The 15,525-nt window shown below is 42.0% G+C and overlaps 2 protein-coding genes across 4 annotated transcripts in view; both read right to left on the minus strand.

The window, feature by feature from the left end:
* PHKA2 (phosphorylase kinase regulatory subunit alpha 2) overlaps nucleotides 1–6,333 on the minus strand; it is a 46,529-nt gene extending 40,196 nt beyond the window's left edge. For all 3 annotated transcript variants that reach the window (XM_065628319.1, XM_065628328.1, XM_065628309.1), the window contains exons 1-2: nucleotides 6,130–6,333; nucleotides 845–1,003 (exon numbers count right to left, since the gene is read on the minus strand). In XM_065628319.1, the coding sequence (XP_065484391.1) occupies nucleotides 845–1,003; nucleotides 6,130–6,207 (237 nt within the window). In that variant the 5' untranslated portion in view covers nucleotides 6,208–6,333. The remainder of the gene's footprint in view (nucleotides 1–844; nucleotides 1,004–6,129) is intronic.
* Nucleotides 6,334–9,921: 3,588 nt separating this feature from the next.
* ADGRG2 (adhesion G protein-coupled receptor G2) overlaps nucleotides 9,922–15,525 on the minus strand; it is a 42,975-nt gene continuing 37,371 nt past the window's right edge. The window contains exons 23-27 of the mRNA XM_065628908.1: nucleotides 15,387–15,486; nucleotides 14,815–15,089; nucleotides 12,757–12,858; nucleotides 11,859–12,011; nucleotides 9,922–10,543 (exon numbers count right to left, since the gene is read on the minus strand). Coding sequence (XP_065484980.1) covers nucleotides 10,359–10,543; nucleotides 11,859–12,011; nucleotides 12,757–12,858; nucleotides 14,815–15,089; nucleotides 15,387–15,486 — 815 coding nt within the window. The 3' untranslated portion in view covers nucleotides 9,922–10,358. The remainder of the gene's footprint in view (nucleotides 10,544–11,858; nucleotides 12,012–12,756; nucleotides 12,859–14,814; nucleotides 15,090–15,386; nucleotides 15,487–15,525) is intronic.

Raw genomic sequence — 15,525 nt, forward strand, 5'->3', positions numbered from 1 at the left:
GACTCAAAACATGATCATGCAAACTAAGCCAAGGTTATTTAGTCACCACAGACCTCCCTGGTTTGAGCAGTACATGTGAGCATAAAATTTACCCAGTGCCTACAAAAACAACAGCAGGACACTGACACCAACGCTCCCTCACTTCCCATGTAACCCACCTCTGCACTCTCACTTCTGGTACCCACTTTCCCAGCTGCAGATTATAGAAATTAATTGCTTGAGTTACCTCCCCTTCCAATTCTCCAGCACACAAGTCTTAACAGTTTGGAGACTGTTGCTTTGTCTGATATGATCAAACATGTCTATACGCCAGGTACGACTTCTGTGAGATGACACAACTGCCTATGTCAAAAATTGCTACATTAAACGGCAGGCTTCTCCTTACGAGGAAGAATGGCCTAGCGAATAAATTGCTACCCTAGTATCCAAGTGACCTTGGCTTGATCTTCTGCTCCGTAATGTACCTCACGAGGGATCTCAAGGTTTAATTAGAGGCTCGTAAATCTGAGCATAAAATCTCTCAGAAGCCTAATTTTCAACAGTCGGCCAAATGATGGAAGTCTGATTCCTATACGTATTTGTTTTGTTTATATTCTAATTCAGATGTAAGCCTCTCCGCCACAGTTCTCCAAATCTTGCTTGCCAGAAGGCTGCCAGGAACACCGTACACCATGTACTGCACAGATACTGACATGATAGGAACACAACATGTACTCCAAGCTGGGAAAACCCTGCCAGGTCCTAGATAGAACGGCAATGCAAACACACTGTTCAAAACCACTACGATATGAAAAAAAAAAAAAAATCAAACAGCGTAAGTGGTTTACACTAAATTTTGACATACCTGCTCGAGCTCGTAGGCTTTGGCCTTATCCTCATCCCGGTCCGCGTTCTTCCGATAAGCCATCCCCAGTCCCCACACGGCCAGGATGCTGTAGATGTTGTCCCGTACCCAGGCATCCTTATGGTCCGCACCGGCTGAGAGCAGCCCCGTAACTGGATTCTAATCACGGAAGAAGGAATAAAAACCAAACATTACTAGCCAAAATCCCATCTTTCCATATCAAAGGGTTACAAAACGAGAGAGACAAAGATGATTGCGTACTGCGGCTGCCCACAACTTTGCAACAGAAGTGAGGTCCCATCTTTCTTTCCCCAACTCACACCAGTGAAATGCAAAATTTCTTTGAACACTTCAGGATATAAAGCTTATGGTGTCCAGCTGGGCATCCTCATCCCCATAGGATTATTAGCTAAGTCACTAAGTGAAACTTGAAATATATTGAGGAAATAGGAATTTAAATGTTATATATTTGCAAGGAAAAGAGGGTACTGAGTTAACATTAGCAAATGAGTCTGGAATCTATTCTTCTCTATGCAACTAGTCTGTGGCATAATCTTGAGGAAGTAAAAAACCGACTACTTCCCTTTTAGGAAAATAAAAAAGTGTTTCTCTTTATTTATAATACCTGCTTGGTTTATGACAGCTAAAGCATGAATACACGCAAAGCCTTTTTATATCCTCCTCTGAAAAATGTACACAAAGATAAATTCTGGTGGTGTTGAAAAGCAGGAGTGTCTGAAAAGCAGCACACTGAGTAGTCTCCTGCATCCCAAATACTCCATTAAATTTTTCATTGCATCATGAATTCCCATCACTTCATTATCATTAATTTTTAAGACCATCTTTCTCAGTTGTATGTTCTCCACTACCAAAAAAATGAGGTAGAGAGGCAAAAGGTCAATAGAGCTTTCAATCAACTCAAGCCTTTACAGCAAATTTAACTGACCAAAGACCAGTTGCCAGGGCTGGAGTGACAAAGATTACAACAATAAAGGTAAGTAAAATTCAAAAAAAATACACACATCAATTGCTCATTTCTGCCACACACCAGCCCACTCAACTCCTTCCGTAGTTATTTTTAAGGAAGAAGTTCTGGGTGGGGAGGAGCTTCAATTACAATTTCCTGGGCTTTGCATGTGACAACTGAACAAGATGCGGGTGACAGCCGGACACACATGACCGGGCAGGGCCCATGCTATTGTTAGGGTTTATATGGAAAAATGTCTCATGGCTCGCAGAGAGTACAAACGTGTAGTTCTGCTGAAAAAGTCCCTCAGCACGGCCTGCACAAACAACACAACGACAGCAGGACACCCACTCGGCTGTTTGCTGGGGAAAATATGATCCCGAAGAGCTTTAAAAAACCTTCTTTCTGAACTTCAAAAGCCAAACCAAGGAGTAAGAGAAGAACAAGTGAGAGAGCGAGGCCGGGAGAACCCGCTTCCATTTCAGTGCTGTACCCGTGAGGCAAAAACCAGGGTCTCGAAAGGCAGATTGCATGTTCCCAGCTCTTTTAGAGAGCACTTGGTTTCCCTTCTCTCATGCAGCACAACAAATTTCTACATACCCACAGCCCTGGCTTGACAGAGATCACCTTGCTGCCTGAGAAACGATGATTTTGGTTTGTTTTCCCCCACCCTTCGTGCGAGGCTGGCTGTCAGCTGCAAATTAAAAAAGCCTCCAGGTACCAAGATGGAAATCCCTGAAAAAAGGCCCACACGAGACTTTAAATAAACCATTCAGCCCTCGGGAAGGGACCTGCCTGCCTCCAAGAGGCCACATTAAACACATCCAACAGCAGCTATCACCATTTCAGTGCCTCTGGTTCCTCTACAAGAAGGTCTCAGCTCCTGGGGAACACTGAGGTGGCTCTCATGGACTGACAACGCATTAATGGCTTTCCTCATGCACATTCAGAATGTTAGCAGAACAACACAATATTTTTTTAATAAAAAGCTTATTCTTTACAATTATTTTCTTCGGTTACCTCTGACACATGAAAAGTACAACGCTTACAAGGTGCTACAGAACCTGAAGAAACACCGTGTGTTTAACTCCAAAGGTGTCAAAGGAATTTTAGCTCAACAAGTGCTTCAAAGCATCACATGTATGCAGTGATGTCTAACTGGACTAGCAGGTCTCACCCTGCAAATCACACTGCACATACAGACGCATGGAGCAAAGAATTTTACCAGCGTCTATGGGCTCTGTGAGCTGAGAGCACTGGAACAGAAAGCTGATTGCTGGACTAAGACTTTAAACAGTTGTATGGTAGTGTGTTTTGGGGTTTTTAGTTTCCAGACTAACAGATAGACTTATGCCCACCTTATTTGTAAGTCTATCTGTTAGTCTGGAAACTAGTTCCTACAGAGGGCCAGACACTAATATGAACTTCAGTAATACAGGCACAAAAATAGCGAGGTTCTAACCAGAATAGCAACACAAGAAAGCCTACTTTTAGCATCCTGTTGAAAATGTATTTAATTGGTTTCATTGATCTGCCACATGAAAAGCAACGTAAGCTCTAGCAAAGTTTGCAGATAGATTATTTGTGTGAAACTGGACATAACACGATTCGTGTTACCCAAAAACGTATGCGAAATGTGCTTTCCTTATCAGCTCCATATGCTTTTCCCTTGTAGTACCCTAGCAACACTTAAAATGTATACAGATGTTACGTTTTGCTATTTTATGGACATATCCTAAGATTCACATTTTTTCTTATTCAAATTAACAAGTGTAATAAGCAGCTGAGCACAGCCTTCTGGTGATGCTCTTCAGTGCTTGCTCAGCTACACTATGGAAGCGCCCCTCTGGCCCCTGTCCCCACGGACACGCGCAATAGCTGGCAGACCCCACACCATGGCAGGCCAGTAGAGCCAACACAAGGGCATGAGACAGGAGCCGGCAGCTTGGTCTCAGCCTCCGTGTACAACCTTTAACAGGATCATACCTACCACCGTGCATGCTGCAGGGACTGATCAATGTTTGCAACGCTTGCGAAACAATAAGAAGCTGGCTTCTGATCCAGTACCGCAAGGCACTGCATAAGGAAAACTGTCAGCCCCGGTGAAGGGTCTGGACTTGTATGTCTGCCTAGTAGCATCGGAATTAAAATTTGCCTCTAAAATTACATTGATTTAGAGTGATTGGAATGAACGCAAGATCAACTGCTGCTACTGAGAAACCTGACCCCTGCTGTATTAAACGTCTTCTTATCAAAGCAAAATGTTCCTGAGCACGCTAAGTGTTCTCATTGCTGCATCTGTACAAGAGCGAGCTCATCACTGCCCTCCATCACAGCACACCAGCCGCTCTGCCAAGTCTGTACCGCTGGCATGCCTGTGGATGTGAGGTACAAGGTCATGGTCACACGTCACCCCTGTGCTGAGCAGCAGCACCTCAGAGGCATTTCAAATGCCTCCCGGCTCTTCTGCCCAGGCTGCTCCCGGGAAAAACGATGGCTTAAATTCTCCTCCCTGGCTCTACCCTGAAAGACACCAGCAGCAGTGAAGCAGCAGCTCAGCTCATCTCGTCACACGCTATTCTGTTCTCAAGCAAGACGGGGCTGCACCTGGCCCAAGGACAACCATCCTAAGTTGCCCAAGCAAGCACTGCATCTCTTCACCCAGCTGAGTGGGATATTTCCATCTATTGCAGTGGAAAATCGTAAAGAGTATTGATAAAGAAAACAAGAAACCCTCCTTGCAGCATCTCTCTGGGCCCTCTTCTGATATTGCTGTCCCTCTGCATTGCTGCTACCCTGTGACTTGCTTTCCACACACAGAAGAAAACTTATTTATCTCCTTCCATGACCTCTGAACTCTCCGCAGCATTGAGCACCTGGTGGAAAAGGCAGCGCTGAGTCATGAACACACATTCAAGCACTGTAGATAGCAACTATAAAATTCAGGGACACTGGTATAAACTCCCATATTTCCTTTAAGTTACCCTTCTTACTATTGTTAACCATTAACATCATTAAGGCACAGCTTTCACAGGGCATTTTTGATCTCTGGATCCCAGAGGCTCCATCTCTCCTCTAATGGGGGCTGTTATTGGCATCCCCATCCTATAAACATGGAACTCGAGGCAGGCACTGGAAGCCAAAGTGACATGTCCAAGTTCATCCGACAGACAAAAGGCAGAGACAGGAGCACAACTCGGCATCTCCTGCACCCCAGCACAGTGAGGGAGGAAAATTATCTTCTCACACCACTTATTCCTTGCATTTTTTTCTAATGAGTTCACAATAATTCGTACCCAAACATTAATTCATGGGTGTCTGGACCCTGTGCCCACCACAGTCATTGACAAAAACCTTAAAGACCCAAGAGGATTTCAGTCCTCACCTCTTCTTTCACTGCTTTCCAGTTTCTTGTAACTCTCAGCAATATTCGGGAACCAATTAGTGAAAAAAACCCTGTTGCTCTCATCTTTATGTAGTGGATTGTTTTAACTGAAGCATGACACTGTGAGTGCCCATCCTCGGAGCTCGCCTGGGTGAAGCGAGCACGCGAAGCAGAGAGCACTACACTATATATTTATGCAGATGCACCGGCCAAAAAACACAGAGCGGATAAGTTTTTCCCCACCAGCCTTGACATCTTCATTCTTTTACAGCTCACACAGGCAGGCAGCACCGCCCAAGAAGCCGGTGTAACCCCAGGACAAGTCGCGCCACTAAACCCGTGGCTGCAGAAGCTGCCCCAGCAGCAGCTCGGGGCCAGGGATCTCCGGGACGTGTCCCGCTGCACACACGTACCGCACACAGCGCAGCGGCCCCCGCGGGCCCTATCCTGGGTTCACAGCGAGCTGATGCTGACAGACACATTTTAAAGGATCTGCTACGGACCTCTGCGTTACTGGGACTTCATAGTGTTACGAGCACGTATATATATATATATATAGCCTTACAGCAGATAGCTTTGTATCATATGACCACGAACACGTTCTATACGTGTTTGCAAGCACAGGCTTGTGGTATTTCCCACGCATCTCCCAACGTGCGCTTACAGCAGCGGCCGGCCGGCACCCCCGAGGCTCCGCGCCGCCTCGGCTTCCCCGCGCTGCTGCTCGGGCGGGGGCAGGCGGAGATCCGGAGAGGAGGCCATGCGCCGGGGAGAGGAGATGTTTTCTCCCCCCGGCCCCGTCGTGCCCCTTGTGCAACCGAGCTGCGGTCAGCGGCCCCGGCCACCCCCGCCGCGGCCCCCCGCGCCCTGCCCAACCCCATCGATCCGGGCGCCTCCAGCCCGGGCCAGGCGTCCCGCGGCGGCTGCCCTCACCTGGTGGCAAAGGATGGTCCGCTGGACCAGGCGGGCGTAGCCGTCCAGCCGCACCCCAGAGTTGCTGCGGCTCCTCATCGCGCCACAGCCGGCCCGCCCGCCGCCCCCGAGCCTCCCGCCTCAGCCGGGGCGGCTGCCGGGCCCGCCCCCTCTCCCCCGGTAGCGATCGGCGCGCCGGCTGCCGGAGATGGCGGCGGCCTGTTCCCTCGCTGCCGGCCTGGGCAACGGGCGGAGCGCCAGCCTGCCCTCCCGCCGGCGGGGCGGGGCGGGGCGGGGAGAACCGGCCTCCTCCCTCCGGGCAGGCAGGCGGGCGGGCGGCAGGTCCCCGGCGGGGCGGGAGTGGGCTGGCTCGGAGGCGGCGTGAGCGGGAGCCTGCAGACCCCCGGAGGGAAGGGGCGTGTCCGTGAAGGTGGGATGCTTGAAACCCCAAATTCAGCTTTTCTGAAGAACCAGCAGGCTTTTCCCTGCGGTGTTTGCAGCTACTCTCCCAAGCCTCACCACCTGGGAAGCGCCAGGAGAAGGGCGAGTGTGAGGGACGAGAGGCACCGCAACCCGCAGGGATACTGGAGAGGGAAAGGGGTTGTCGATGCCCAAGGGACTCACGTGGACAAAGGCAAAGCCGAGCAGCGTGAGCCGTCAGGCTAAATTGTCAAAAATAAAGGCGATTTTGTACATCCACTTTGTAAATTCGTAAGATAAAATGCAAAATGGCAAAACATTTATTGGAAGCCTTTTTTTTTTAGTTCCCTAGCCTTAAAAAATACCAGTTTGAGATCTGATAGGCAAAAAAAAAAAAAGACTTTATTAGGTGACTTCACACCCCATCCTCGGCTTTCCAGCTTAATAAAGAAACAAGATTTATGATGGAAATGAACCTGCTATTCCCACAGGCACTCACTGGGGCCATCATGGGATAGGACAGGAGCAAGCAGAAAGAAGGCTAGCCTGGGAAAGAATGCCTAGACTTGGGTACTTGACAGAGACTTAAAAAAAAAACCCAAAATATGTGTGTTACACACAGTTGCAAAATCTTCAGCGGGTTCCCCCTGTGGTCCTCGCACCAGGAAGAAAAACAATGGTAAATGGGGATGTGGTGCTGAAGCACAGAAGGGATGTTGCAGAGTAGCTGGAGATGTGGGATTCACTCAGACTTCAGAAAGGATTTTTCTGGTTTTTGTTTGTTTGTTCTTCTCATGTGAAACAGCACCATTAACTGAGTTAATTTCGTAACTTTTTTTTTTCCTGTACTTACTTTGTTGACTGTGTAACTGACAGCCATTGTTGAGAAAACAGGCTTAAAAGGAGACCTGTTGGTTCAGTGGTGGCAATCAGACAGCTTTTCTGTAGGTCCTGCACAGCAGAAGGTGACAGGGCACTGCTCCAAGGTTCGGTAACACCGTCAGCCAGAGCCCCTCAGCTGTGGTTCGGTGAAGGCTGCACAGTCCCAGAACATGGACCAGTTCACTCTCCCCTAAACTCTGTAGGACCTTCCTGCTTCAGGGCACCACTTTTTAGAGAGAAGATGGCGTACACTTAGGGAACGGGTTTGCTGAGCAAGGTGATGCCAGCTGTACACAGCATGTTGCTGTTTATCGATGACTAAGCTTAAAACCTCCTTACGGATGTCCCCGAGTTGGCTTTGCAGCCCCAAGATGATGCACAGAGTTTTACTTTGTGCTCTGGGAAGGGGTTGCAGCTTTCATCAAGCTCTGGGCTGCCATGGCAAAACTGCTAGCAGCACACAAGAGACCAGGTACCAAAAGGATACCATGATATCCAATACGCAAACACTTTTTCAGCTAGTTTAATGATAGTAATGATTTACTGAGCTAAAATAATATGCTGCTGTGGGTGCAAAATTTTACAGTATGTGCGTGCTGTTAAGTGGAAAAATCAGAAAAGACTTCCCACTCCCAGGAATATATCAAATAAAAATGATTAAAAGAATCCTACCACATGTTAGTGTGCAAAAATAAAAACAAAGGAGGACTCCAAGCAGGTCAGTGACAGGGGAGTATGTGTTTTCATAGGGAATTTAATTACTGAAGCCAAACCCAACTATGTGCTTTTGCTCACAGCATTCTTGTGGAAGAGCTTCAGCAGACTTGAGGGCACGCATTAACTGGACACACTTATGTCAGGGTTTTCTCTGCTAAAAACCACATCTGCTAGAACCATGAAAGGTAAAATATGTGGAAGACAATAAATGGAAGGACCAAGTCAGCAGTTTCTCCAAGAGTTTACATACTCCAGCTCATGTAATCTGAAGAATTGTAACACAGCCCAGTATAACGGCACATTTATCTAAAAGACAAAGTTTATGTATTTTATGTGTTGTACTTGCTGTAAATTTATTATTTTTTTTACAGTTGAAAATATAAATACAAGAACATTAAATAAATTTACAAGAAACAGTGCAAAGGCAATTAGCCAAATAGTTAAAGCTATTCACAGAAATGCATTCCAGCTACTAGCATTCCAGTACCATCTTTTATTAACATGCAGTTAAAACCTTGTGGATAAAGACAACAAATACTTCAAATTCTCACTTTAAAAGCATATTCAGAGTAGTCTTGGACATAGCCGACCAAAAGAGCCCATGCATTGCATATAAAACCACAAGAGGGTTTGAGTACTGAACAGGTTCAATTGCTGAACTACAACAGAGCCCCAGACAGGAGGCATTTTTCTGATGCTTCTTGCTGAGAAGAGTGTTTCCGGAGCTCCCTACCGAGTCCTCTGGGAAAGCAAAGCCCTTGCTCTGCTCCTGCATGCATCTGCCTCAAAAAATCCCCTTTACGGGGTCTGGCACTCCACAGTTTGGTGCCAGTTTGTTCCAGCTCTTGCTCCAGGAGCATCCAACCTTTGGCCAAGAGCACAAGGAAAAAAAGTAATGGCCACAGCTGCATGCCTGCATGAGGAAGAGGAGGTACAACCAGGGCTCAGCCTAATTTCTGTTCAGGAAGAATCTTCACAATGTTGTATGGGCTTTCAGCTGCTGTGCATGAAGAGCCAAAACTCAGCTTTTTCAGACAACTGTCATAAAGGGAATGGAATTTTGCTTCAGGAATTACTGAGCTAGGGCCTCAGGATTTGGCTTCCAACCAAGGGCCAAAGTACAAGCAGAAATACTCATCAGATTAGCTCAAGAGCTGCCCCTTAAAAAACAGCCACACAATGGAACAATTTCTCGGCTACTAAATATAGCAGCTAGTATTTATTCTCTGTATTTTTTCTTCAAAAAAATAACACTTCTCTACTTTTATTTATCATTGCAAATGAGAAATGGCAGTGTGCTTAATCTCTGGAACCACCATGCAAGATAAAATATTGACCCTGCTGAAATCAATGGCGAAAGCTCCCATTGACTTACTCAAGCCACTAACAAAACTTAGTTGTATTTGATAACCTACTGACTACTTTATTTATCAGTCCTTTGTTCACGGCACTCTATTTTGATGATACCCAGTTTTTATCCCTCTAAGGTGTACTAAGAGGTCACTAAAGGTTCAAGACTGATAGCATTTGTATTTACAGTTCTGTGTCAAGTGAGTGTATTTAAACCACTGTAAGTGATTTCACTTACTGAACAAATAAACTCCTGTATCATTCTATATTAAAGTTAATTATCTCAGTTAAAGAAAACTGCAAACTATAATAAAAGTTAAAACAAAATACCAATTATTTTTCTATACATAGGAATATTAAAATTTATATTACAAGAAATAAATATAAAAAGTATCATTAAGATGCTTAAAGGTCGATATTTTTGTGCTTATGTACATCACTATAGAGTTTGCTACTACAACGTACAAAAACTTGAAGACAGCGTAGCTAACATTTTTAAAGATAACATCATTTGTATGCACAAGTTGTAACTTCCTACATTTATACAATACTACTATGCATTATATCCAGATAAACTTAGTTGTAATGAAAAAAGTCTTAACAAAATTTTCCTTTAAATGTAAAAAAACCCTCAAAAAATCCTCTAATAAAGAACCAAAATGGAAATGTGCCAGCTGTAATTTGACATCCAAGATACCTTGTCAAATTAGTAGCTTCCTTTTTTTTTGATAATTGTCCTTGTCAATCCATTGCATGGCTGCCTTGAAGTTCCAGTACCATATATTAAATAAAATCAGTTATTGGTCTGCTCACATTATGTTAAACTGTTAAAGTAAATCTCTACTTCACACTGTAAAAAAAATGTGCTGTTTAAAAGGAAATCACATTTTCTCAATAAAACTTAGGCTTCCCCTCTTTGAAGTCCTTTTGAGCAAGATACGGCCTTTCTGGCTGCCTGTATCATCCTTTTCTTGAAATACAAGTTGTTTGCCTGAAAATTCATGGAGACACACGTCACCATTCTTTATACTGAAAGAAACACCATTCTTCTCACTGGGAAGATGGCCTGTTGAAACAAAAAAAGTGCATCTGCTATCAGAAAGGTTCAGAATCAAGTCTCCCATCCCTTTTCAGTTAATGTAGGGAGTCCACATACTCTATTTTTATCCCTCTGACAATTTAAAAATGTGGATTTTTCTGTACATATTCTCTATATATTTATTTTCCTGTGTGAAATCAGTAAGAGATTTCAGAGATGTTAATCTATTTACACACAATAGGATTCAGTATTTTCAGCAGCAAAGGTCACAATTCTCGGAATATAGACTTTGACTCAAAATAAATATCACTAGGTAAGATGCAAAATATGTCTTATTCTAGTTTTGCTTTAACACATTAAATTTAAAGATTTCTGAGGTTTGCCATGCATCTGAAACAAAGTATTTGAGAAAACAAGGATATTTTTTTTCCTTTCAAAGGCACTCAACTTGCAGCGTTTATTTCTGGAGGACAATCAGAATATGTCCTATGTCCAGTCATGGATCTAAGCCATATTTTGATGAGAATCTTGTGCATTTAGGTGAATCTACAATGAACACGTGTAATACCACTGCTGATTGCAGCCTATTAATTAAATGCTCCACAAATGCTCCATTCACTGGATAGAATCTCCTACCTCTATGCATCACATTCTAGATGCAGAGCTGTCATTTATCATTTATACCAGAAACAGAATAAAAAATATAAAACATCTCAGTTTGCTATTTATGTTAATACTCACAACACTTCATATACAAACATCATCATGATTCAGTAGATTTCAGTAAATCTACTGAAAAGACACAACAGTGTTACAGCCTCTATTTTCTGCTATTTGCATAAGCAGCTTCCATGTGAGCGTTCTATTAATGTTCTTCCTCACATTCCATCCTATATTATTTCTTTCATACTTTCAAGCTACATTATCCTGTATTTCTTTCTTCTTCAGGCATTGTTTGTTTTAATAAGGTTTACAAGATGAATTGTTTTAAAACATGCTTGGAGTTTATTGTTATATATTCAGGTGACAAGGGAAGTGTTAACAGCAGCTTCTGGTAAGTAATTGCTCTAATAATGAATATTACCTACTATTTGATATATAAACCAAGAGTTCCCTCCAAGTAGGAGAAATGGATATTTTAAAACTTTCTATAGTCCCCTAAAACCGATGTGTGGTAGTATTTGTGAGGACATCCTGAAATAGACTTACATATATACCCTGTACTTAAGAATAATATTTTGTCAGCACTTCACTTTATATTAGCATGAAAGAGCATATAGCACTTCTGTTTTAAGATAAGAAAAAAAATAGCTTCAGAAATACTATGTTGCATTACACGTACCATTTCCATTTGTGTGCACTGAATAATCACTATTCATTAGCAGTGTTGTAGAGTTAGTGGAGTTACTGTTTGATTGTAAGGAATTGGAAGAACTGGATACTCCTTGATTCGTAGTCTGCTTCTTTAAACCGTTAGTAGCAGTTCTACTCCAGTCTACAATAGATACATATTACAGAAAATAGCACAACTCATACAAGGAAAATATACAGTTAAGAATGCAACTGAATTAAAATAAAAACAAGGCTTTACCCACTCACCTCACAGTATTCCAGACAGAATGACATTATCCTAGGAATTTAATTATTCTTGATGCTTAAAATTATTTAAATCTACTTCCTTTTTCTCTTGGCCCTTTTTTTAATACAAGCAGTCAACTGTCATGGTTTTACAAATGCAGCCCGGATCAGAGAAATAACTGAAGTACAGTTGATCCTCTTAGTTAAAGTGTCTAAAAAGTATACAGCTTCATGAGAAGTAAACTATGGAGCAACTAAAGAACCTAAACTCATTTACAGTTTTTTTGGTTTAAACTATGCTTCACCTTGTTTTTGTGGAAGTCACTAGTAAAACTACAGTTGACTCAGAAGCTAGAACACATCTTACAGTTTTTCACTATGATCAAAAGTCTTCTGCAAAGACATGCCTTGATACTGCAGTGGAAGAGATGAACTGGAGTTATAGCTTAATGCAACAGCATGTAAGCATGTAAGAACTGCATCAACGAGCCCCTTAAAGAGTATAATTTTATAGGTTTATTGCACCTTGGATAATAAATTAGACCTGCAACTACAGCAACATGATTTATTGACTATTTTTTTAAGTATTACAAAATACTCTGAACTCAACACTGAGTATAAGTATTCAGAAGTAAAAAAAAAAAAAAAAAAAAAAAATTTACCAGAGTTTTCGGCCAGCCTGAATTTCCCACAACAGAGATATCTTCTCCACTGTTTACGGACATTGTCCTTTGTTACACAATAGAAGATAAAAATGAAGAACCCTGCAAAGCAATAATATTAGAGTTCGTTGCAAAATTGACTTTTGCTACTTCTTAATGAACAATGTTTTGGTTTTCTTTCATTTCTTTTAAGTTTCTAAACAAAAGTTATGGTGAAAAAGTTTACAACTGAACACTGAGGAGTACTTTTCCCTTATATAGATGAGAAGAATCATACACAAAAATGTAAGAACAACAAATATAACCAAATTCACAAAGTGCATAAGGTTTCCATCTATCAAATAAGAAGAGAAAAATTCTGTGGATCCTGAAATTTACTTAACGCTTTTGGAAAAGAATTCAAAGCAATGTCAAACAGAGGGTATGATATGACACTGTCACGCTATGCAGCTGTTAGCACATGGTGTGACACTGTCCCATCTTTTATTTGAAGTTAATCTGTTACCACCAACTGCAATAGAACCAGTAACACCATAAAATTCTGAGCATTCATACAAAGAAAATAACTCATATCTAAAATAATAATGAATGTTCCCTCCTTTACAACAAACTCAAAGACAAGTATTTTCTAGAAGGGATGGGGCTCATCCCTGTCTCTTTTGAGTGCCACACTACAGACAGAATGCTGGCTTCTCATTCAATTCTAACTGACACAAGGTGGGACCTAACTTTCCCTGCTTAAAAGTCCATCGTTATCATCCCCCTTGCAATGTGTCCCTGAGAGCAGATATTAGGCTTTCAATGAATAGAAAATAACAAAGGAAAACTAAATGATCAGACTGGTGCAGACACGCATGTATGCTATGTTTACACTGCTTTTGAGGCCAGTTAAACATGTAAAATCACACTAGAAGAGATTACTCACATCTTTCTTTGCTTAAGTATCTTTCTTAACTTGGGCTTTTAGGATTAATTTTTGAATGTATCTAAGTGTTGCTATACACAGATGATCCTATATGTTTTTCAAATACAGTTTTGAAACACTGGCATAAGCTTAATTAAAGTCAATACAATTTATGCACCTTTATTATTCTAATATCAAAATTTGCCCAGAACCTCACTTAAAAGTGGGAAAAGAGGTACTTATTTTCACTTAACAGATTACTCTGACCACACAGAATCTAGTCTTGTGGTAGTTCAACACAATCCCATGCAAGACCTGGAAAGATGTGGGTTTAACCCTTCAAGTTACCAAAGAGTAATGTACTCTAAAATCAACATAACAAATAGGGGAGGGGTGTATACACTGAACTGCAATTTTCATTGTTTTGGTCTGTCTGGGAAATCATCCAGAATCATCTGCAAATCTTCTCATGTGCCATTTAAGCAGAAGTTTGGATCCAAACTTGAGTAGGGCAATTCAGGTATACTTAGATAACTGTAGGCACCGATGGTACCTCATATTTACATGGAAGTTTTTGCAGCCTCTGAAACTCTGCTTTTGGATATGTCCAGTAGCATCCTGGCCTTTGCAAAGCTGCATGCCTTCACATCTATTTCCTGTATGTTCTTAAGTACTAAAGGTCACGGTTGAGAATTAGACCACTAACTAGATGTTGCAGCCCTTCCTGTCTCAATGGCCCTTTGCTGAATGTCACAGCCCAGCCTTAAGCTTTAGGGGTAAGTGGAGAAATGATAGAGTCTTCACTATATTAATTGCATTATTATGTGAATGCTTACAGTAACTGAGTATTTGCAATTGATCTGTTGCCTAGAGGAATACAGTCACTTCCAGTGGTGTCTGGTTTGCATTCATTTTAAAAATTATAATATTTATAAATATAAATATCCTATAAATAGTAGCTAGCTTTCCTGTACCTTACTGTAGCATAACTGTAACTTAAGATTACAGTAAAGCAGAATCATCTCTAATTTAATTAATATGTTAAAGCACATCTCAAAATTACATCTTTATTGCTGAATCAAGAAAATGCCATTTCCAAATGTTTTGATCATTATATTGCACTCAATGGGCTGTCACATAAAGGATAAACTTACCTTGCAAGGTGTTGAAAATGGTAAAGAGGTAAGTAAATACATCATTTACTGTGAAGAAAGCAAATCCCCAAGTAATCCCCAACAAGAATGTGAGGCCAGCAACACTCCTAAGATCTTGAATACTGTTTCTTCTTTGAGCACCAAGTTGTTTTCTCTTTTTGATACGACACAGCTGGATCAGCACAACAATGAACATGCTGATATTGATGAGGAATATAACGCAAAAGTATCCCACAGCAGTAATATAGAAGACAATTCTATTTTTAATCCAGCAGCTAGAAGACAAGAACAGTCTGTCAATCATTGTCGGAAAGATAAATTAAGTAACAAGAGATAAAGTGGTAGTTTGTTGCACATGCAAGCTATTTTGCCTCTTTAGTAAAAAGCGGGTTTTTGGCCAAAGAGTAAGAGCTTTCATATAGGCAATAACCACAAAACACATGACATACTGTAGAGACATACCATTTCAAAGCTCCCCCATTGCTTCCCTCGCCACTTTTACTTTAAAAAAACCTGATTTTGTAGGACCTCCCTCTCACCCACCCTCCAAAAAGCATCTCCCTTTAACTCACAATTCATCAGGTCTGCTTATTGAAACCGTTCCAGTGGATATAAGTCCATAATTATCTGGTGATACTGCCAACACAATGGACACAACTACTGCTGGTAACCCTAAAAGATTACGAGCAAACACATAAGTGAAAATCACAA

Source organism: Caloenas nicobarica, chromosome 1 (genome assembly GCF_036013445.1).
Source record: "Caloenas nicobarica isolate bCalNic1 chromosome 1, bCalNic1.hap1, whole genome shotgun sequence".
NCBI lineage: Eukaryota > Metazoa > Chordata > Aves > Columbiformes > Columbidae > Caloenas > Caloenas nicobarica.